At 38.2% G+C, this 24,558-nt stretch overlaps 1 protein-coding gene across 2 annotated transcripts in view; it reads left to right on the top strand.

The window, feature by feature from the left end:
- Positions 1–1,411: 1,411 nt before the first annotated feature.
- The window catches only part of LOC149087395 (uncharacterized), an 82,100-nt gene continuing 58,953 nt past the window's right edge, over positions 1,412–24,558 (top strand). For both annotated transcript variants that reach the window (XM_089231478.1, XM_089231476.1), the window contains exon 1: positions 1,412–1,857. In XM_089231478.1, the coding sequence (XP_089087604.1) occupies positions 1,788–1,857 (70 nt within the window). In that variant the 5' untranslated portion in view covers positions 1,412–1,787. The remainder of the gene's footprint in view (positions 1,858–24,558) is intronic.

Here is a 24,558-nt window from a genome sequence, read left to right as displayed (position 1 = left end):
TACATCACTCTTGAAGTGACGCAATATTAGTCTAGTAACTCCAGACCTGTGATTTGTGATAAAACTGCACGTGATGGAATTTTTTTAAATTATTTTTTAAGTAATTAGCATCCAAAAAACTATTAAAAAATCTAATTATTTTTAAGAAAACTTTTTTAATAAAAGGGAATTTGAGAACGTGAATCGAACCGCCTGGCAGTCGAGTAATTAGGGAATTAGCCACTGACTGAGTAGGTCTGGGTTCGAATCCTGGTTTAGGCATGGATGTATGGATATCTACTATATCTGCTGACACTAACAAATTACCAAGACGGATCACACGGATCTCTTACGGAGATCCGTATGATCGGATCAAGATTAAATCCAAGATTAATCCTTGAATAAAAAGCGGTCAATTCTGTACAAAAATTGGCGTCTTAGTAAAAGAGACAAATGTGAAAATATGAAACTTTTCAATCAAACCACGCATGCGTTAAAATGAATAAAAAACAGTGGTATTAGCGGATTCTCGACGTAATCGGGTCAACGTCATTATGCTAAATAATTATGAAGCCTTTACAGAAGGCTGTTCAGACCATTTTGTGAAAATGTTCTTTATTTTTTGGAAAATTATTCATAATTTCGTGAAAGTAATTCCTAATTTCGTGAACGGAAGTAAGGTGCTTTGCATCAGTCCGGGGTTGTGAGCGGTTCTTTATATCTATCCTAATTTCGTGAAAATAATTCATAACTTTTTTTTGAAAATTATTCATAACTTTTTTTTGAAAATTATTCATAACTTTTTTTTGAAAATTATTCATAACTTTTTTTTGAAAATTATTCATAACTTATTTGAAAACGATCCATAACTTTTTAAAGCAAATTATGTTGCAAGAAGTGAAACAATTTAGTTAATTTTGCACAAAAGAAATGAAATTTCGAACTTATGGTTTTGTTAATTTGTATTTTCTGAAGAACGACGACAGATTGATATGATAATTCACGACAGATCATACCGATACGTGGGGATCAAGTTATTTAAAAAAAAGAATTTTAATGAAAATTTTACGGTGTGAAAAAGTTTGAAAAATAATGTTTCAAGGTAATAACAAGTCTCCTCTCTACTAAATACATTCTGGATAAATATCTTCGCAAAATCATAGTCATTATTTCCGAATGATTTCGCAGTTTAGAATAAATTTCAGCGTTATATATACGCTATGCAGTGAATAAGTGCTCGGATTGGAGGAGGGCGGCAACGACAACATACGGTAGATGCCGTAACTAAAAAAAAACTAAAACGTCTTCTCACAACCTATGTATGCATGTATCCGGGTTATGATCAGCACCAGGTGGCGTGAAGTTCATTCCAGCTTTTTAACAAAAGAACGAATCCTGGGGGGATGGTGTCCAAGTGAGGGAAGACCGAGAGCACACACACACACATACAGGAGCGCCAGCCAGCATCATCAGAAGCAGCATCCCATAACGCGAGGTGGAACCTAGAGGAGTCTCCGAGAGCGGATCGTCGACAACATTGATCCATCGTTTCACCCACCAACACTATACTACTGCTGCTGCTACCACCAGAGACCATACTGTACAGTTGCGAGGAAAAGCCGGCGATTTTCTCGTGACTCCTCCCGAGAACACAATACACGTGCCAACCAATAAGAAGAAAACCCTTTCTTTTTCTTGTCAAGCGAGATATATAACTACACAGTGGCGTAATGAATAAGTATAATAATAATAACAACACATAAGAAAGCTTTACAATATAAAATTATGAGCAGTTGAAATTCAAGAAAATGTTTAAGACGCGAAAATATCCGAGGAACGTTCGTGATACTGGAAATAAAATGCGTAAAAGAAGAGACGGTGAGTTTGTTTTTTTTAAAGTATTTTTCTGGAAGTATTTATGGTCTTAACCCTTTAAGCGACTATAGCACTAATTATTATATCCCAATTTAAAAAAATGCCATAATTTTTTCTTTAACTAGGTAAGAGCATTCTTCAGATTTCCAGCAGGTGTAAAGTAAGGGGTATAGAGGGAAAAGTGTTCCGTTTTGAGAAGTCAACTTGACCTGGTCGATGCTAAAAATAAGAGGCCTTCAATGCGGCGAGATATCTCGTCGAAGCCGCTTAAAGGGTTGATGTTGATGACATTTTTGTTGATGTGATGTTAGTATAGCTCTCGCGTTCGTAGGAAAAGATTAATCCTTGAATAAAAAGCGGTCAGTTCTGTACAAAAATTGGCATCTCAAGCAATTGGCAAGGGACAAATTTTGTGAAAACATGAAACTTTTCAATCAAACCGGTTAAAAAGTTATTAGCGGATTCTCGACGTAATTGCGTCAATGTCATTATGCTAAATAGTTATGCTTTACAGAGGGCTGTTCAGACCATTTTGTAAAAAAGTTCTTTATTTTTTAAAAATGATTCATAATTTCGTGAAAATGATTCATAATTTTATGGAAATGATTCATAATTTTATGGAAATGATTCGTAATTTTTCTGAATTCATAATTTTATGAAAACGATTCATAATTTTATGAAAATGATTCATAATTTATTTGAAAATGATCCATAATTTTTTAAAGTAAATGATGTTGTGAGAAGTGAAACAATCTAGTTAATTTTGCACAAAAGAAATGAAATTTCGAATTTATGGTTTTGTTAATTTGTATTTTCCGAAGTGTCCGTTTTCCCGATTCAGAAAGTTTTGTAGGGTCCGGAAAGTGGGACCCAAATTGTGACCAGACCTTGCTCTATGTTCATAATCATTGTATGAGTCTTTTATTTCGATGATTTAGATCAAGCTTTGGCTTGCCGAATCTCCGATATCCTCAAAGATTTACTATCCATTACCTTTCGGAAGACGCAATTTTCTAAACGAATAATTGTCTATTTTTTTATGATGTCTTGAACTGGAATTCGCTGTAAAGTTCGAATTACGGCTGTGTGCGAGACGGTCATTCAATGGATTTGACGTCATTGGCTTCAAACCAAAGTTTAGCTGACGTCGAAAATGAAAGTTTATTATTCATATTCGAATATTCAGTCTCTTGAAATTATCAGAGAAGCAACTGGAAATAAATTTTTCCTCAAACAATGTCTTGATCAATAGGTCGGTTCATTCATTTGTATGTATGAAAATTATGAGAGTTATTTCGTGTGAAAGAGAGCCATAATCATCGCAAAGCAACTTCCGCATTGTCGTTTTGACAACGGAGAAGACATTCTCTCCCTCCGAAAACTTTCCGGACAAAATAAGAGAGTTGGTGTCTAGGTAGCCGCATGACTTCACAAACTATTGACATGACCCACGGGTGATTATGGGTGTTCCGCGTCGTGTCCGCAAAATTCATCGAAAGCAATTCACCGACGGAAAATTCACGGACAATTCATCGAATGGAAAATTCATCGCTGGGAAAATTTACCGGCGAACAATTCACCGACAACACTTCGACATGAGTGAGTGAGTGAATGAATGAATGAGCTCACAAAATCACTCACCAGGTTACTCACTCCATCACTAGGTAGCTGATTCTATCATTCACTCATTGTCTCACTCACTTGCTCGCTCACTCTGTCTCGCTGATTCTATCATTCACTCATTGTCTCACTCACTTGCTCGCTCACTCTGTCTCGCTGATTCTATCATTCATTCATTGTCTCACTCACTTGCTCGCTCACTCTGTCTCACTCATTCAATAGATCACTCATTGCACCACTCACTTACTAGGTCACTTACATGCTCCTTAGGTCGCTCATTATATCACTCACTCACTATGTCACTCACTCACTCCCTAAGTCACTCACTAACTCCGTAAGTCACTCACTTGCTCACAAGGTCATTCACTTCATAGGTCACTCGATCACAATATCACTCCATGTCACTCGATGGCTCTCTCAATCGGTCGATCACTTATTCCTAGGTCACTGACTTACTCACTAGATCGCTCACTTTGTCATTAGCTCACTAGGTCGCTCATTGTGTTATCAACTCACTAGGTCACTCATTCTGTCACCAAATTACTAATTCGCTCATTCTGTCACCGAATCACTAGTTCGCTCATTCTGTTATCAACTCACTAGGTTGATCACTATGGTATCACTTGGTTGCTCACTGGATCGCTCACTGTGTCACTCTCTCACATACTCAATCACGTATGACTTAGGTCATGCACTTACTCACTAAGTCGCTCATTCTGTCACTCGCCTATTCACTAGATTACTCAGTCTACCACTGCGTCGCTCATTATGACAATCATTCACTCACTAGGTCACTTACTCTATCTCTAAAAGTCATTCACTCAATAACGACTGCATCATTTACTGACTCACTCGATCATTCCTGGCTAACTTACTGGCTCACTGACTCCTGTCGAACTGTTTATGAATTTTCCTAGCGGTTAATTTTCCGTAAACCGTTGCGCGTCGCAAAAGCGGTCCAAACTATTTTGCAGACCCACCTTTGATATAACTGCTTACGGCTTTCCACTTATGGCTTTCTTTTGTGGTAAAATAGATATTCATCGTTCAAAATATTTGAATCGGTATTTTTTATTTTCATTATAATTGTATTTAGTGCCGACGAAACTTTCAAGTATAAAAACCCCTTTTAACGGACACCCCCAGAAGCGGTTACCTCTCTATTTCACAGTAAAGCCACATATAATAATTTCCCTATGATGCATTTACCCTTAGTTAGCGGGTCAACTCCCTCTTTTACGGAGAAAGTTTTTAGTCCCAACGCTGACCGCAAAAGAGAGGTTATACAATACGAAGTTAATTAATTCATTGTGTACGAAATAATTAAAAATATATATATATATATTTCTTTTAGACTTCAATTGGAACATAAAATTTAAATTTCATTGTGACGCAGTTTCACCAAATTGGTCCTTTCGTCAATAAAATTAAAAATCCAATTTCTTAATTTTTAAATTATATTGTAGTTTTGAAAGGGTTAAAAAGTGCCACTTTCTTTTTGACCCCGCAACATTTCTTACTACGTTGTTAGGCGTTGGTACTATGAATTATTAGCGAGGAGGCACACGAACCACATCACCTTACGGCGATAGCGGTCATTGCCCTTGCTGACGTGGGTGCTTCTGGAATACCTTTTATTCAATAAATATTCAAATATATATAAAAAATAAATTAAATTGTCAAAATTATGTAAGATGGCGATTTGATCAAATATGAATACTTGTAAAACGAATAATTCATTGAAATCACGTCAATTGGCTCACCGAATTTCCACGATAGCAAAGCGTCCTGTCATGCTGATTGAATCGTTAATTTACTAATTCAAAATCATCTACTGGAACTGTCAGAGATTATTCAAAATCAAAATCTGTCAGGAATCATTAGAATGCAGCTTTAAGAAAAATCATATATCTAAGCTACTACTGCTACTAACCAGACATGGACCTCGTCCATATTCCTCTGCGAAACTTCTAACGAATTGGTACATGTTGGAGTGTGTGTGTGTATGCGTGTGGTGAACTTTGTGAAGTTTGTTTCTGTATAATGTTTTTTATGTGTAGTGCTGCCATCTGCCATAAATTTTTATAACTATGTATGAAGTGTAATGATTTAAGATCTAAGCTAGATAAAAACGGCGTTGTTCTACATTTCTTTCCACTAGCTTTTCTTATCCACTCCAACTCATGATCGCAGTCTTCTGGACCTTGACCGTGTCATGGGCGGGGATGCAGGAATCATCTTCGGTGGTGCCGTAGATGCTCGGGATCGCGTACGTGGTGGCGAGTGGTCTGGGTCTACATGTGAGCTGAGAGGGAGGGCATTTGCGCACCATCTTTTCTCGTTGTCAAGTGCGTGGAGATTTTTCTCTACATACCTGATGAGGTCTTTCAACATTTTTGTGTTTATTTGGCTTCTTAACGAACGTTGTTTCCACAAGAATGGGCAGAAATACAGATGTTGCGTTTTTGGACACCCTGTTGCATAATGGAGAAGTGAACCTTTAGCTCCACAAAGGCACCGATGCATTCTCTTATGGAATCTGAACAGATATTCCGGAAAAGGCCCGTGCTCTGTTAAAACTATAATCATCTTTCTTTGCCAAACCTCATTTCTCCAGCGAACTCTTCTCTGGATCTCGTATGCTTTCTTTGCGGTATTCAGATCCCGAGTGCCGCGGTGGTAAGATGCTCGTCTACCACCGGGAAGATTGCCGTCACGGTCCCAGGTTCAAACCCGAAAGAGGATATAGATAAGATATTTTCCCTAACGAGCTTGAGGCAACCACCGATAGATAGCGCGTTCATTTCCAACCCATCTCATTAATGGCAGTAAATTGCAATATAGTTAGCGATATGGCAAGAGTTGGTGTCAGGTGAAGTAGTAATATTCAGATCCCAGCTTGCCTGCCAAATCGATATCAAATTGGCTTTAATAATTTGCTTCCCAAAGCTACGTGGCAGTGGTAGTTCTAGCCTCTGCGGAAGTAACACTGCCGCTTTTGCCAATGTGTCAGCCTGTTCGTTATCGTAAATTCCTGCATGTGCCTTCATCCATTTGAGTTGTACTTGACTGTTGGCACGCAAGGCTAAGCGGATGTGACGTACATATTGATGCGAGGAGCGTTGGTTCAATACAAGCTAGAGAGAGACTGCCCGTGAAAATTTCAGTTTGTTTCCTGAATTCCACAGCATAAATGATAGCATTATGCAGCGCAAAAACCTCGGCTTGAAATATGGAGTTGCTGTCCCCCAACCTTCTACTCCAAGTATAAAGGCTGTATAACCACTTCACGATTACCAGATGACAGCACAAATGCGGCACAACTGTTTTTTTGAATATGACGTAGAGGATTTATTTTCATCGGCGCCATTGCCACTTATTGTTGCAACTTTACTGAGGGAATAGTTAAGGGGCCGTTCAAGTATTACGTAAGCAAATTTTTAGCCATTTTTGACCCCCCCCCCCCTGTCAGCAAAAGTAAGCAAAACTTTGACCCCTCCTCCCCTAAGTCAGCTAAATTTCGTCAGCACTGCCCCCTACCTCCTAACGCATATTGATGGGATCAGAATCGTACGCCGCGGGAGGGGGGCATAGGGAGCTCGTGCACCTCCCCCCTCCCAGACGAAAAAAAATTTAATGTAAAAAACATTTAAAAAATAATAATTCGAAAGAAAATGTACCATACAACATATTATAATTATAATAAATTTCTGCAATGTTATTTGAAGGGTAAGAGCTTAAAATTTCTCTTTGAGAAATTCATTGCGACGCACCCTTTAAGCCATATGTTGTAAACCCTTGACCCGCGGACCAAATGTGGCCCTGAATGTTAGCTGATGTGGCTTGTCACCAAAACACAATTTTGTAAAAATGAACTAAGTGGCACATTTTTACAGACCACTTAAATGAACCGTGACACAATTCCAGAGCATTAAAGTGGCCCGTGGAGCATTTTCAGATCACTGAAGTAGGCCCGTGGCACATTCAAAGATCGCTTAAGTAACCCGCGACACAGTTCCAGAACACTTAAATGATTCGTGGCACATTTAGAGATCCCTTGAGTGACATGTGGCACAATTTTAGAGCACTTAAGCGGCCCTCCCCAGTGCGGTTCTACATCACTCAAGTTACCCGCGGAACGTTCCCAGATTACTCAAATGATCCGTGGCATAATTACGGATCATTTGAGTGATGCTTTGCGCATTTCCAGAGAACTTAAATGGCCCGGAAACATTTCCATAGCACTTAAGCAGCCCGAAAACATTTCCTGAGCACTTGAAGGATCCGCGAAACATTTAGAGGACGCTGAAGTGGCTCTGCAAGGGATGTATCATTAGGGGGAATGTTAGTTCACACAGGCGCCCACAAACTAACGTAAGATTTTTCTCATTTTTGGCTCACTGAGTAACATGCCCTTAAGAATAGTTCATATCTTCAAAAAGGGTGGTTGATGACGTAAGCATCATCCAAACCCCCTTTCCTCCCCCCCTGTCATCAAAAGTCAGCAAATCGGAACGCCCCCCCCCATCGATGCTGACGTAATACTTGAAGGACCCCTAAGGTAAAAAAAAAAAATAAACGCATAATATATTTCCCCTTATTTATCCACAAAGCTTAAATCTATCCACAAAAATTTGGGTTCAGTCAGCATTTTTATTAAGTAATACCTATGTTTCTCATATACCAATCGAATTTGAATTTGTGACTGGTACTTGTAAGTACCGTCGGTACATTGAAAGGTGTAGATAGTATCTACTTATATAAACAATGATGAACTGCAAACCACCAAATTTACGCTGTACTTGACATATTTTTCAAAATCCACGATGTCAGTGTAACACCGTCGCTAACGACCTACTGACCTGCTCTCTCACTTTGTGGGTAACTCTTTAGTTCATTCACGTACTCGCAAACTATCTAGGTCACTCACTGACCACTAAGCCGGAAATACGCCACTGCATACTACACCCCATAAACTGTTCCCTAAAGAATGTATGAAACAAATTATGTATTTTTTTCAGGTAAAATGAATAATATTCACGCAATTGCATTATTCGACATCAATTAAACATGAATCAATATTTTTTTTTTGTAAGCGTACAACTAGAACGACCTACCAAAAAGTTAACATGATAATTACTTCATTTTTGCATAATAACGGGTTAAACTGAAATGGTTGTGGCACATATTTAGTTGTTCCTCTATCTATCATTTTTAATAATTAGTTCATCTTTTGTCTTTCCTACAATGTGGAAGACTTGTTCAGTGTTGCCTGTCTTCAAAACTGGTAATAAATCTGATGTTTTAAATTATCGGCCTACACATAGGCGGAGATAGACTTGGAAGTCTGTGGGGGCAATGTCATCATTGCTGAGGGGCACGATGATGATGTCAATTCATATACACATATATATACATTAGATCAGTTAACTCCACCTTTGATCCGCCCCCCGTTTTCTCCGCCCATGGTACTACAGTTCAAATGAATTCTATTTGTAAGGTATTTGAACTTATCATACATGAAAGAATTTATAGCCATGTTAGTTCCTGGTTTTTTAGCTGTCAGCATGATTTTACTGCTGAGAGATCTTCGTTAACTAATCTGTTAGAATTTTCTGGAGTTATAGCACAAACTATAAATAACACGTAGCAAATTGATGTTGTTTATACTGATTTCTCCAAGGATTTCGATTCAAATACACTCAAACTTGTATTTGTGCGGTCTTTTTTTGTGACAAATTTCAATCAAATTAGAACATAACTGACGAAGTTATCAATAAAAAAAATTAGTAGGTTTGATCGGCCATTTAGCTTTTTCGATTTTTGATATTTCATCACATCGTTACGCTAGCACATGGCATCGGCGGAAGTTTTAATACTTTCAGTGAAAATGATCTTGTCGAAATGATTCAGGATGAAACCGTAAGGGATGATGACATTATAAATTACGTAACAGATGTTACTGATGGGCAAGAAGAACCCGATTATATGACAGCAGATAAAATCTATGCAGGACTCCAACTTTGCAGTAAATTAGAAGGTCATTTTCTTGCAATCGATGCCAATTCTGAAAGAACTTAAAAATTCCAAAAGGAGCTTCAATCTTGTATATCTGGCTACCGAAGCATATACAAGCGTCTAGTGAAACAACAGTCGTCGCAAAAACTGATCACCGACTATTGGGTAACTGAAAAAAAGTCAACTCTAAACGAGTGCGAGGTAGTATCTTCAAGTGATTTTGAACCAGTTGACCACAAGAAAATTCGCGTATTGTCAGACTACGAAGGATAATGGTTATACATTTTGAACAGTTTTGTATGTGTAAAATAAGTACATATGTAAATAAAATATTTAAAAATGTTCGCGTGTGTATTTTCTAAATCAGATTCCAAAGGGTTTGGCGAGGTTCCAAGTAGCTGCCCAGCCTCGTGTCTTGATTTCGTTTAAAAAAACAATTTCTAGTTATTTCTTAAGATTTTGAGTTATTTTCTACGTGAGACTTTTTTTATGCGGTCCCTATCCATCGCACAAAAACAGGTTTGAGTGTAATCATATTATTCTTCTTCAGAAGATCGGGGGGTTGAGGCTTTTCTGGACGTCTGTTCAAGTGCATTGAATGAGTCTTACCTTACTGGAAAATATTAGACAGTAATTTTTAATGGTTGTAAATCCATCCTCTTGTTATCCATGTTATTCTGGTGCTTCCCCAAGAGTCGATATTGGGGGGGGGGGGGTTCCCTTGCTATTTATTTATTCATAAATGATTTACATGATTGTATTGATACTAAATGCCTAATGTTTGCTGATGATGTAAAAAAAATTTAATTTTATTAATAATGTCGATGACGATGCTAAAAAAATTACAACAATCTTATAACAAACTTAATTTATAGTTGCACTTAAACATTGATAAGTGTATATTTATTACCCATAGTAGGAGGCATTCTCCACTCATATGTGATTACAGTATTGATGGTCAATTGCTTCAAAGGGTTGAAGTAAGTGTGTCAAAGATTTAGGTGTAATACAGGGTGCTTCAAAAAGAATCACCCGATTTGAAATGCGTATATTACGAAAAATATTGAACACATATAGACACTTAAGATTAATTTTATATTTTCTGTGGACTACGTGCGAAAATCTGTCGGACGCGCTCCACATTTTCATCTGATGTGCGGGGACGACCAGGGATTTCCCTTTACATAGACAACCCGTGTCTCGGAATTGTTTATACCATCGCCTAATGCTGTGAGCGGTAGGAAGTTCAACAGCAGGGTATTGTCGACGAAAAGCACAATGAACAGTTGTTACGGACTCGTACTTAGCGAAGCTTAGAACACAAAACGATTTCTGTTGCGCAGTCGCCATCTTTTCAAACACTGGAGTGGCGGCCGAAGGAAGAGCGTTAGCGCTACCTGTCGGCAACTGCATGAAACTTGAGATTTTCCTCTTTCTACCCATACATTATTCGATCAAAACGGCTGAATAGTTATGATTTTTTTTAATCTGAGGATTCTTTTTGAAACACCCTGTATTTCGCAGTTCTTTTTCGTTTAGCCAACCTATCAAATATTGTGTCTAAAACATGAAGAAATCTTGGTTTTATAATTCGTAATAGTAAGCTTTTTCACAATGTTGAAACAATGTAGTTTCTTTGCAATTCCTATGTTCGATATGTTTTGGAATACTGTAGCATCATTTGGAATCCGTGTTACTTATTTAATATATTTGAAATTGAACATGTTCAAAACAGGTATTTACGCTATGTGTATTATCACATCAACGAACGTCAGTCATATATAATCATTACTTATCAAACGAAATACTTCACTCATAGTTCAGTTATGATTCACTTGAAATTCGCCCCGTCCCAGGGCCCTTACCAGATTTTTTGCAAAATTCTTTGATGCACCTGATATTCTTAACCTCATTACATTTTATTGCCTACGAATCAACCTTAGAAGTCGTTATCTCTTTTTGTGTTCCTCCGTATCAATCAAATGTATTGAAAAATTCTCCATTGTTCCGATTGCTAATATGCAATAATAATGATGATGTATATTTTTAAATGTCTACCTTATTTTTATTTTATATATGTTTTTATTTTTATCTTGTGTTCATATTTGCAAACTTTAACTGGGTTTTAGTGAATAGTTTGTATTTTTAAATAAATAAGAAGTCGTCACAACATAGTACTGAAAGTATAGATATTGAATTTGTTCATGGTGCTTGTTATGAATATCTGGATGGGTATCTTACAAATATAAAATCCGTATTCGAGGTTGAAATCTCGTCGTAGTTTCTCTAATGAGCTTTATTATAGTTTCAATGAAGATGGAGGAATATTATATATCACGGCCAATCAAATATTTTACGTTTTTCTTATATATAGTTTCTGTCGGGCAAAAGTTCAGCACTACTGGATACTACTCGAACCAATTGAATGAGCCGTGGCTTTTCAATACGATTTTCGTGCTTTGTATTGTTTGAAATTGATTTAACAGTGATCCCTGACAACAATAGCTTTTCTCAACAATAAATTTGACCATAATTATTTTTAAAAACAATACTTTTCACCTTTTTTTACAACTATACTTTTATAACATTAATTTTCACAATATTTTTTACAAACAATATTTTATACACCAAGCCTTTTTTTTTTTATAAAGGATAGTTTAGACAGCAAGACTTTTTTTTTTTTACAAACAAATATTTCAACAATAGTATTATTTTTCCAATCAACAGTTTTCACAACAATGATTTTTCTCTTGACAATAGTTTTAACAACAATGATTTTTCTCTTGACAATAGTTTTAACAACAATGATTTTTCTCTTGACAATAGTTTTAACAACAATGATTTTTCTCTTGACAATAGTTTTAACAACAATGATTTTTCTCTTGACAATAGTTTTAACAACAATAGTTTTTATAAACAATAGTTTTCGCAATAAAACTTTTTCTTCAAACAATCACATTTGGCTACAGGAGCTTTTTATTTGATCAACAAAATAATTTCGGGAAAAGACTCTGTTCAGAAAAGCTACCTAAAATAAAACAATTTTTTAGTACTGAAAAAGTAAATTCATAATATTTGAAAATAACCACACAATTAATTAATTACTTGATACAAAACAACGTTTTATTTCCAGCATAAATCAAAGCAGCAAATGTGAAGAATGTAACATTTGAATGTAACACGAGAGTCTGTCTGTCTGCCAGTAGTTATATGTTGGGTAAAGGAACCTCGTTAGGCACTAAACTTTACACTATTTAGCACTTGCTTCTTACCCCCCTCCCATATACAGTAGGCTACAGTATTTCTTGGGGGAAGTTGGCATGACATTATTACAACCATGCGCAGGAATGCTAAAAGTTATCTATATAAATATATAAAGACTTTAAACAAACATTAATTGAAATTCAATCACGATGAGAATTTGAGATTAGATAAAAAATCTAATTTTCTAGAATTGATGAAAAAAGTTCAGTGATTAATGGAAAATCATTGAAAATTAATGGGAGAAATAGTCCTACAGTTAATGAAAATTCAGAATTTATGAAACCGTTCAATAATTTTGGGCCCTGTTTTATTCTGAGGCCCTCAGTTCAGACCTTTTTAGACACCACGAACCTGTCACTATTTTCGGTAACTAAACATTTCGTTAATCTATATACCGTATATACTCGTGTATAAGCCGACCCCCCCCCCCCCCCACTTCAGGACCACCAAAACCGCAATAAATTGAAAACCCGTGTATAAGCCGACCCCCAAAAAATCCGTGCATTTTAGAGAAAATTTTTTTTTATATTTTCATGCAAAAGGAATATCTTACGGAAATTTACAACAGAAAATGATTCAAACTTTTTAATCCGTTTCTTTTGAGTCTCCAAGCTCATCGTAATCGATCAGATCATCATAAGGTGCGGCATCTTCGTTTTTATCCTCATCTGGGCTGTCATTGCCATTGTCACTTTCAAAGAGGATATCATCTTCAGTTCCGTGCAACACTTTTTGAAGGATCGGATGATAATTTCGGCGGAAACAGAATTCTACGCCTCATGTACCCATTGTCACACTAGGCCAATGTAAAGTTTCTTCAAGGCACCACTTTTTATATCATCGGAACTCATCCATTCGATCCACAAATTTCTCAAATAGTCTTTGAGGGGCTTGTTCATGCTCACATCTAAAGGCTGTACAATCGACGTTAGCCCACCTGGTATTAAGGCCAATGATATTTTCGATTTCTTTGCCTCGGCTTTGACATTATTGGTTCTGTGGGGTTTGAACATATCTCGTACCAATAATGCCGCCTACAAAAATGATTACTGATTGCAAGGGTCGATATTTTGTCATCAAAAACTGACCCGAGTATAAGCCGACCCCCCGACTTGAGGAACGAGTTTTTCCACAAAAAAACTCGGCTTATACACGAGTATATACGGTATATAATTGATTTTCTGTCTGAGTGTGTGTGTTTTCTATACAAATCTACAATTTTAGACAGATCGTTGTCAAATTTTGCATATTCGCAGGGTGGGCAAAGAGTCTGTAGAAACTTTAAAAATTCATAAAAATCTGAAAAATAACCGAAATAAAAAACGGTTTGCAGGGTTAGCATCACTAAGGTCACGGGATTTTTTTTGAATGGAAAAAAACTAAAAAAGCCGATAGATGGTGCTGACATACACACAAGTCAAAGAAAAGATATGCAAATAACGAACAGAATGCCTCCAAATCGTTTATTACAGCAGCATGTGTTTCACATGACCACCACCACAGTGGATAACACATTGCAGGCGAGTTACAAATCCAGCAACGGCAGAGTGCAGCAGGTCCACATACACGGTTTACAACGGTGAACTGCTTGTGGATTAGGAGCGCAAGCTCTTATGACCGTCTCATTCGCATATTTCCACCGAAGTCGCTCGCACCAGTGCCACCAATCGGCTGTTTTTGAGTTATTTTTTTCCTGTCTTAAAAATAGTCCCGTGACCTAGCGATGTTGACCTTGCAAATCGTTTTTTATTTCGGTTTTTCCCGGTTTTTATTCATTTTTAAAGTTTCTACGGACTTTTTGCCCACCCTGTGCATATATATACACCAAATTTTGAATTTGGTATATATTGACTTAATAATAAAAATTTACCAGACTTGAACGATAGGCTACTTTAAAGGTTTGTCAGAGCTGGAAAATGCCCGAAATGGGCGAAAATCTGTCCGGCAACAATGGTTTCTCGGCCTCAACTATCACTTTCGAATGTTTATTATGGTTGCAAGTGATGCGTTCTGCAGAAAGGTTTATTCCATATGGTTTGACACTTCTCTTCAATGCTTCCAGTGCACAGAGTGTCCTGTACGTGCTAATGCTGCCTTTATCTCATAGAGGTATAGTTTCAATTTGAAAACCGTATAAAAATTTAAATTTTTTTTCATTTTGTATACACACTGTATTTCCACTCTCAAAACTGGAACAGGGAAATTTTTGAACGCCTTTTGAGCATTTTCTAAATTGGAATCGTACCTCTACGAAGGATGGTTGATGAGATAAAGGTCGCATTAGCAGTTACTGAGAACCCCCCACACACTATCACGTTGACATTCCAACAGGAACCTCTAACGTATAGGGAGCATGTAAGAAAGAAGTCAAACCTCCCACGGCGGCTTAGAGCATCCCATTAAGCCGGGTTTTCCTAGGAGTTGAATTTCCGCGTCGTGTGCAGCGTGAAAACGCTGATTGGTTAAAAACCTGAAATTAGATTTTCTGACAAATCGGCGATTTCACGCTGCACGCGCTGTAGAAACTCGCTCCTATTAAAACCTGGCTTTAGCAATACCTTCTAGACCAGAAGGTATTGGCTTTAGGCACAGAAACCCAACACATTCTCCCATCGCATCCGCCACAAATCTTACCCGAAAAAAGCACGAGAAGGGAAGAGTTCCCAGATGTATAACAATTAGGGCAATAACTGAAGGTACTGAACTTGCATCTCGCAGACCCTTTCCGGAATAATAGAAGGATATAAAACATCGATATGCAAAATAATATATTATATGCATTAGCAGTTAGAGGACACCCTGTACACAGAAAACCGGGGACAGCGACGGGTATTATAACCAGTCAGAAATAAAAATAAAAATGCAACCGATGCGTCGCGGAATTGATCCGGACATTGATATTGGGTAGCGGCAGGAAGAGGTTTAAAACCCATGCTTTATCACACATATAGCAGTGTTTTCTTTTTATCAGTTTTATAATCAGATTAAGTTTCAATCCACGTTAGATGACGCCACTGGTAGAGTCCTAAAAGAAATGTGTCTCGATCCTTTTATAAGCCATTGCATAACGAAGTTAAAGCGATGTGAAGAAAATATAAATAAATAAACCATCCGCCCTCAGACTAATTGGTCTTACGTTTAAGGACATCCTTGAAAAATTTAAGGAAAGAATGGAAATTCCCCTTTCCACTAAAAACATTATTATTATTACATTTTTTTTTTCTACTTCGGTTGCTCGATATCGAGAGAATTTTGTGTTCAAAATCGAAAAAGCACGAACTCTGGTGTGTTTTTTTTTTTAAAGCTCTTTTTTTTCTCCCGCTTCGACTCATTTAATGAGCTTCTCAAACATTTAATTAGCTTAACGGCCGCCGATTCAAAAGCATCCGAAGGTTTTCATACCTAATTAATTTTTGTGAAATTTTATTCCCTCAGCTCAGTTATACATATACACACACACACACGTACTCAGCCATATTAAGACATAACGATAACTTTTTTTTTTTTTAAATAAAAAATTTTATTTCCCACCTCCTTCAAAAATACGCGAACTAATTAAATTTTCTCACGGGATATAGCGTCGTTGAGTTTTCCTCGAGAGCTTTCTAAAGCTAATGGCGGGGGGCGATGCCGCCGTCGTCGTCGGCAAATTTCCGGCTTTTTAGCTCAAGTTGAAAATTAAACACGTTGGCTGTATTAATGGGATTAGTTGTGTTTTATTTGACGGAGGAGATAGAGAGGGGGGGGGGAAGAAAATCTATCTCTCGTAACAACATCCCTTACCGGCTATTTGAATGCAATTTTGACGCGAGAAATTGTTCGAGCCGCGGTTCATTTATAAATATCGCCAAAAGAGCGGTAAAGGAAGCATTGTAGCTACTTGAAAAGTTTTGCGTAGTGTGTCTGGATCGGGTGTTGTTCTCAGAAGAGGTCTCTTTTACCAAATTAAGTTTGATGAAAATAAGGCGGCAAGTGTGCATGCCCGGTGAATTTGAAGAATGAGTGTGTGTGTGTGTGTGGTCAAGAAAATTGCAGCAGAACGGGAGAAGGGCTGCAAAACCATAAATTCGCCTCTGCCTAGAGAGCAGGGGTGTGTGAGTGATCAAAAGAATGACCTATGGGGTAAACAAAAAAATATAAGCGACCAAAACAGTCTGCAAGCATGAGTGACAAAAGCAGTGTGAAAGTATGTGAATGACAAAACAGTGCGAAAGCATGCGAGTGACAAAAGTGACAAAAACAGTGTAAAAGCACCTGAAAGATGTGAGTGACAAAAACAGTGTGGAAGCACGTAAGTGACCGAAGAAGGAGCCAGATCCGTAAGTGATAAGAAGAGTGAATTAAAGAGCGTGCAAGCATGTGAGCAACAAAGAGAGTGGCCTAGAGAGTGAGGGACTAGGTCAATCTGTGGCCAAAAGAGCCACCCAGAGACTGTACAAGCATTTAGATGAACGAAACAGTGTGGAAAACAAATCTCACAAATCTCGGTGATGCGGCAAAAATGACCGTATACATTCAAACAGGTACTAAATTTGGTGACACCCGGTCCGGCTCCCAGGAGATCAACCTGCCCGTGAAAAGTAACATCAGCGATACAAAATTAACATGTCCTTGATTTTATAGGTGGGTGATTGGCACTGAATCTCACAGTTCTGCACTCACAAAAATTATTACATAGCGAGGCCCTGAGAATGACAGTCGAGAATCCCAATCAAGTGGAAGAGCGATTCTCATTTAGATTGTTAATTAGTGCGTGCCACCCACTGAAGATTTCTGACGCCGCTTGAGACAAAACGTCTGGTTCCTGCTCTAAACTTCAGACTACGCCACGGATTAATGGCCCAGAATAGCCTTCGAATTAGTCAGAAGTACTTCGTATATTCCTCAAATTGCATCGAAACAACTCACCCATACATAGCCCCAATCGAAACGATCTAACATTCTTTATTCTCAATTGAAAGAGGTATTTATAGACACGTCTGCGAGACAAAAGCATAAAGACATCACCTCCAAACATTCCTCGGTAATGAATCCAGTTATTCGACATTGGGTAGAAACATACTTCGTCATTCTACTCCAGACAATCGATCACTCGTCCCCAACACACTTCGAGGATGTGGGTGGTCATTATAGAAATCTATGCGACGAGCTGTTAAAGGCTTCTGTCCTAATCCCAGCAATAGAGAAATACCCTTTAGGAATGATCGAGAGAGTCCGGGGGTTTAGAACCTATTCTTCTCCAACACCGTCTGTGCTTAACATTAATTACCTAGAGGAACAATTCGAACCGATGGACTCACAATTGATTACGAGACTCTCATTCAGACTATACCACGGAGAGTTGGGAAATATAATTCCGCCTTAAATTACGGTACAATGCATTAGCTCCGAAAAGAACAAACAAGATTAAGGGATTATCTACATCAATATCCCGGGTACACAATACAAGAGCATCGTATAACTTAGTACCGAAGTAAAAAAAAAGTATCATCAATCAGGACATTTGTTAAAGGCGATTTAAACAAAACTAATGATTACATTGGGGTCTTCCATCCTGATAAGAACTAAAGACAACACCAGCCCTCGACCACCAATGCACTAGTCTGAATAAAAAGATGCAACAACGACCAATAACTCAGAGCCTTAACTTTACTCCTCGTCTCTCTCTGTGGCTGTTCTTGTACTTTATTTCTTTAGACGCGTGCCGTTATCCATTGCTAAGCCATTAGCGAGTAAAATTCCTAATGGCTGGAATTGAGATTAATCGCCAAGTTTTTATTATTTTCCGCCATCCACTTTGTTTTGGTTAGGACGGGAAACATTGCTCAAGAAGCGAATTGAAAGAATCGAGATGTGTGGAAGAAAGTACGGGGATAAGTTTCGAAAGGAAAAAATACGCGCATGCGTGACACTACTACTTTACCTTCCCGCACGCAAAACTCCGGTCACATTGCCACTCAGCAATTTACTAGCGATCGAGTTGGAAATCTTTCTCTCTGAAGTCATGGCATACTGAATTACCTGAAGCATGGAGGGGACTTTTCGAAGACATATTGAGAAGTCACCATGCATCGGTGGTCGTGTCAGGTCCGGTAGGAAAAGAACTTATTTATGGTCCTTCCTCCGTATCGAACACGTGGTCAAGACTTCATGGTGGCTGACGAGCATCTTACCACTGCGCCTTTCTGGATTCAGTTATTGAAAACCTACGTATGAATACCAGAGAGTCACGGTGACATAACATCATATTCAGATATCATAAGAGCCCAAAAAGTATAAAAGAATAAGATTACTACTACGCGCTGTCATTTGCCTTCCGAATTCGGAAGCAGACAACTTGGTTGGATAAATTTTTTGCTTGTCGTGGTATGCATGCATTTTTAAATGTTGTGGTCTTGATTCTTCCCCCGTGGCGAGATTTTCTAACGTGCAGATCGGCTCGCATTAAAAAAAAAAAAAACGACGCCAAGGAACGAAAAATCACCGCTGTTCGGTCGCGTGACCATAGTGACGGACTCGCATCGGGAGGACAAGAGTCCGAAATCCACCGATGGCACATTGGCGGTCGGCTGAAGTTGGTTTTCTGTTGTTTTCCTGCGTGTCGATTGCCTCCCCGTTGAAAATTTAAGAGGGAAACCAACCCTACAACACATTAAAATATTCAATCATTACACTTGACCCAGAATTTGAAATATAGATAGCAGCATCACGTTAAATACGGACATAGGCTGTGTTAGGTACACACACACACACACACACACACACACACTTCCGGCACAACTTACTTAAATCCGAAAAAGGTGGTATAACAGTAATAAATTGTTTGTTCAGTGGCGATGAGAATCGAAGTCGTGCTCAGTTTTGAAGAAGAAGTGGGGAATGTATCGATCCAAATATCCCCCTGCAATCCGGTCGGCTGCGCTTGACCAGTATATTCCAGTGTTCTTCAACCTTTTCCTACTTGCGGACTCTTCGAGAATTTCGCGGTCTGGCAGAAATATTTTGCCAACCGGCGGCAAGAAAAATAACAGGAGGAGAAAAAAAAATTTCTAGCTTATTATATTTCATATCATGTGAGAAACAGTTGATATGAGACTTCTGCTGCTACCTACCAAATAAAAACAAAGTAATTGTTATAATTCTTCAAGTATAATTGGTTGTCGGTTTTAAATCGGCGTGTAGCAGGAAAAGGAATATTATATAGGTATGATACCATATAGTTTTTTGCTTTCAAACTACACATTAGCTTAAATTTTATGCTCCATAATACCAGTTGTAATGTTTTTACGTGAAAAATGATTTTGCTGTGAACGTACAAATATACTAGCCGGTATTATGGCACACGAGATTTACATCGGTATGCATCACACAAAGATGAATATTATATGGAAGCCACGATCTCCTGGGGGAGGGATGTGTTTAGGATGTGCGGACAAAATATTTTTTTTTTTTAAATTTAAACTACTGAGTATGCTGTACATGGTTTTCATCAGCAGACTTTTCGTCCACTATTGCGGCGGACATCATCGGCGCAGGTGACGGCAAACGATCTACTAACGCCTCGGCTGAAGACGCTGAAGAATTTGTATCGTCGTTGTAACGTGGGACAATTGACTTGTCGATGGCACCGATAGTGAACGGTCTTCCGAGGAGGTCGTTTCGGCTTCTTGTTTGCGTCTCCTACACCGATGATGTCCGCCGGAGTAGTGGACGAAACGTGTCTGCTGATAAAAAGCCTTGAATACAGCATAACATCCCGAAAAGTATGGATATTCATAAACTCCAGCCGTAAACGTCAACCTACCATATTCAATGCGTTAATGTTGTTTTCTTATCCAAGCCCAGAGACACCCTGAAGTCTCCAAGGACCCCTGGTTACGAACCACTGATTTTAACTAAGTAAATGACATTTTTGGGTCTCTAGTGAATAGGATTTTACTTTTCGAATAACAAGAATTACAGGTAATACGGCAAAGAGAAAGAAGTGGGGAGGGGGTTAATTGATATATTATCAATTTAATAATATATGCTTAGCCGTGCTACTTATTATTCATGAACTCACTCACTAGTAAAAAGTTAATCTCACAAATAAAAAATTGGATAGTACAGGGTGTCTGGAAAAGAAAACACCCCTCCCCTCCACTTAAAATTGAAAATCTTAAAAGAATAAATGAAAAAGAAAAATCATTCATTTTAGATGCTTGTGCCGACAGCCCTGGGAACAGCGGTACAAACCATCAATTATTAAACTTAACTCATAATTCGAAAAATAGATGGCAGCACTAAATAACAAGCGTTACACATAGACAAACTTCACATCAGGTTCAGAACACGTACACACATTCCAACGTGCACCTTGTGCGTTGGAAATTCTGCGGAAGAATGTGGATGAGATGCGTGTGTGTTTCAGTAGTAGTAGTAGTAGACAGGCCTTTTAATTAAAATGTTTGACGAATTTTGATGATAGAAATCCTTGGTATCAATGAACTTTCATTGTTTGTCAAACACAGGTTGATGTATCCGCAAAATGTAGGCAACACACGTACAAGCACGAGCACTGGCGTATCTCAATCAGAGTGTCGGTATTTTAAAGAAAACCTCGAAAAATGCAGAGTTGATTATGTACATTTAGTTTCCGTGTAGCGCCGTCTATCGATTAAGTTTTAACTGAAGTTTGACAAAAGATGGGATGGGGCGCTGTCAATAAAATTCTTGTTGAGAGTGGAGGGTCGAGCTTCAAAAGGTTTGGGAACCACTGATAAATGGTGTCATTCCCATATTGTTAATTTTCATGCTACTAAATCAGACATACACCTCTCGTCCATATTCCTCTGCAGAACTTCTAACGAATTGGTACATGTTGGAATGTGTGTGTGTGTGTATTTATAGTGAACCTTCCGTGAAGTTTGTTTCTGTGTAATGCTTGTTATGTGTCATGCTGCCATCTGCAATCAATTTTTTTAACTATGAGTTTTTCTTTTCTCAACTCATAGTGAGTGAAGTGTAATGAATGTATAATTGTAATGTTGTAGGCCCGCTGTGCTCACTGCGGCGAGACTTTTTAACGGGGAGATCTGTTCACATTCAGGCCTCGATGTTGAGAACCGCAGAAAACCAACTTCTGCCGACAAAAACTGAGGCGACGGTGGGGTTTGAAGCCGGATCCGAGTCCGTCACTATGACCACTCGACCACCGCAGTAGCTCATTTTCATGCTGCATACCGGTAAAAAGCCAGCAGTCAATTATAGTTGGAGAATTATTGCAAAATTTGTTCTTATTTGATAGGTGGCACCAGGGTCTTCAGCGCAAAGTTTTTTTTTTTAAATGAGAATTTCTCTTCCACACAGAAATATCGGAACGGGAGAGCCGAAAACGAAAAGAATTCGAACTCCTTCATCAATATATTCTAGGAAACAAATTCTATCTCATTCTGGCAATAGCATTTTATTCATATAACATCAATATTTGCTCACACGTGACTACAATCCGCATCTGTGCCTGGCATCGTCTTAAAGGGAAATTTTTTTAAAGTCGGTGCAATTTATTTTTGTTTTTAGGCTCGTCGATTTCTCGATGGAAAACTCTCAAAAGAACGTATTTCGTCATCATTTTTGTCTAATATTACTTATGTAATAAAGGGTTAATCGGGTTACAGATTGCGACACATTTCTGTAGTCTTTTGTGAACGATCCGTGTGCACTGAACTGCGTTGATTTAATCTATGGAGAACAGAGAAGGGTTGCGCATTCAAGGAGATGGGAACGAGAGTGAAGACCTATTATACTAGATATTAACTGTATTGTCCTTGACAACGGTGGTCGTAATTGAGTCCGTCTTGGTGGAAACGTCTACCTCGCTTCGCTGGTGACGCTCTCGTCGTATTCGCTTTGAAGCATGCCGAAGCGCGTGTAGATTATGATTCTGGTATATTCAGTGAGCGCTATCTAAATTGCTCTCACCTCTCTAAACTGCAATGGGTTACTTGTTGCTTCGTGTTGGATTATGGGACCACCAGCTGGCAGGCCATGTAAGTGTAAACTTGCTGATGAATTTTAGTCCAGGGGCACTAGTGAAAATGAGAAGTGGTAAAGATTTAACGCCTTTCCCTAAAGATGATGTGATTGTGGTTGCTTGAATAATGGTTCCATTAACAAGTAAGATAGTGCCATTTGTAGAATGCAGATGTTCCAGTGTGTGAAAACATCTTATCTATACTTTCCTCTGAACCTGACCGTGACAGCAACCTTGACGGTGGTAGACAAGAATCTTACCACCACGCCACTGGGGTGTTAAAAAGCAGCAGGGTAATGGCACAGGCATTTGAAGCACAATCTGATAAATTCCAATTAACCCTTTAAGCGGATAATACTTTCTCTCCCAACACCGATAATAATAATAAAAAAAAGGAAGGGAAATACTTTTTGACTTTTTCTATTTTATTAATACTATATGAATATTCCTATACTACCGTACTTCAAACGGAAGGGGAAAATACCGTCTCTCTCCTTCTTTTATCAAACTTTGAACATAAGCTGACTTCACCCACTAGAAGTTGATCCGACATTTCGGGGTGACAAAAAAATATTCACGATAGCAGCCTGCTTTACAGAGCATCTGAACTTAGCATTGCGGAAATACGAGAATTTTAAGGAGGCGAGATATCTCGTAATTATCAAAATGCAAGGCTTCAAATAAAACGGGATGTCTTGTCGTTACCTCTGTAAGGGTAAATAAAATTTGCATTCATTTTAAATTATAATTTACAAATGAAAGAAATAGTCTACCTTCAAGAATATACAGGGTGGGCAAAAAGTCCGTAGAAACTTTAAAAATTCATAAAAACGGAAAAATAACCGAAATAAAAAAACGATTTTCAGGGTTAGCATCGCTAGGTCACGGGAATTTTTTTGACAGGAAAAAAATAACTAAAAATAGCCGATAGATGGAGCTGTCATACACAAGTCAAAGAAAAGATACGCAAATAACGAAACAGAATGATTCCAAATTACAGCAGCATGTGCTCCGCATGACTACCACCACAGGAGACAACACATTGCAGGCGAGTCACAAGTCCAGCAACGGCAGAGCGCAGCAGGTCCACATACACGGTTTACAATGGTGAATTGGTTGTGGATTTGGAGCACAGGTTCTTATAACCGTGTCATTTGCATATTTCCACCGAAGTCGCTCTTACTACGCCACCTATCGGCTGTTTTTTTTTCCTGTCTTAAAAAACTTAATCACCAAGCGATGCTAACCCTGCAAACATTTTTTATTTTGGTTATTTTTCCGGTTTTTATGAATTTTAAAATTTTTTTAAAAATTTTAAAATTTTTTAAAAAATTTTAAAATTTTTCTACTGACTTTTTGCCCATCCTATATAATTTTAATTTTGTATGTTACAATATATATCTTTTGGTATATGAAAAAATTCAACGATTTCTGGTGTACGTAGAATTGCTCTTGTACTGACTGTGAAGTCGTGTGGGTATGAAGCCTCACTCTCATCGTAGAGATTCAGGTCCAACTCACCGCAATCGGAAGAGCCCCTATTCGAAAAAGACTCTCCTCAGGTAGCAGAGCAGTCAGGCCTTCAACACGATATTCACACATCATCATTGAGGCATTTGCCACTTTCACAACGAAATATAAAAGAAAGATGACAACACACCAGTATAACACGAAACAAGCGTAACTCTGACAACATAAATACTTAAAAGATACGCATACGTGCACACATGCAAATCGTTTTGTAATAATGTAATCAATTCATTAGAAATTCCCCAAAAGAATGTTCAAAG

This window comes from Pholcus phalangioides, unplaced genomic scaffold, assembly GCF_987345545.1.
Source record: "Pholcus phalangioides strain wild (caught in Gottingen) unplaced genomic scaffold, Ppha-v1.0 ptg000004l_1, whole genome shotgun sequence".
Lineage (NCBI taxonomy): Eukaryota > Metazoa > Arthropoda > Arachnida > Araneae > Pholcidae > Pholcus > Pholcus phalangioides.
Note: the sequence above shows the minus strand (reverse complement) of the source record. Positions and strands in the feature narration are given on the sequence as shown.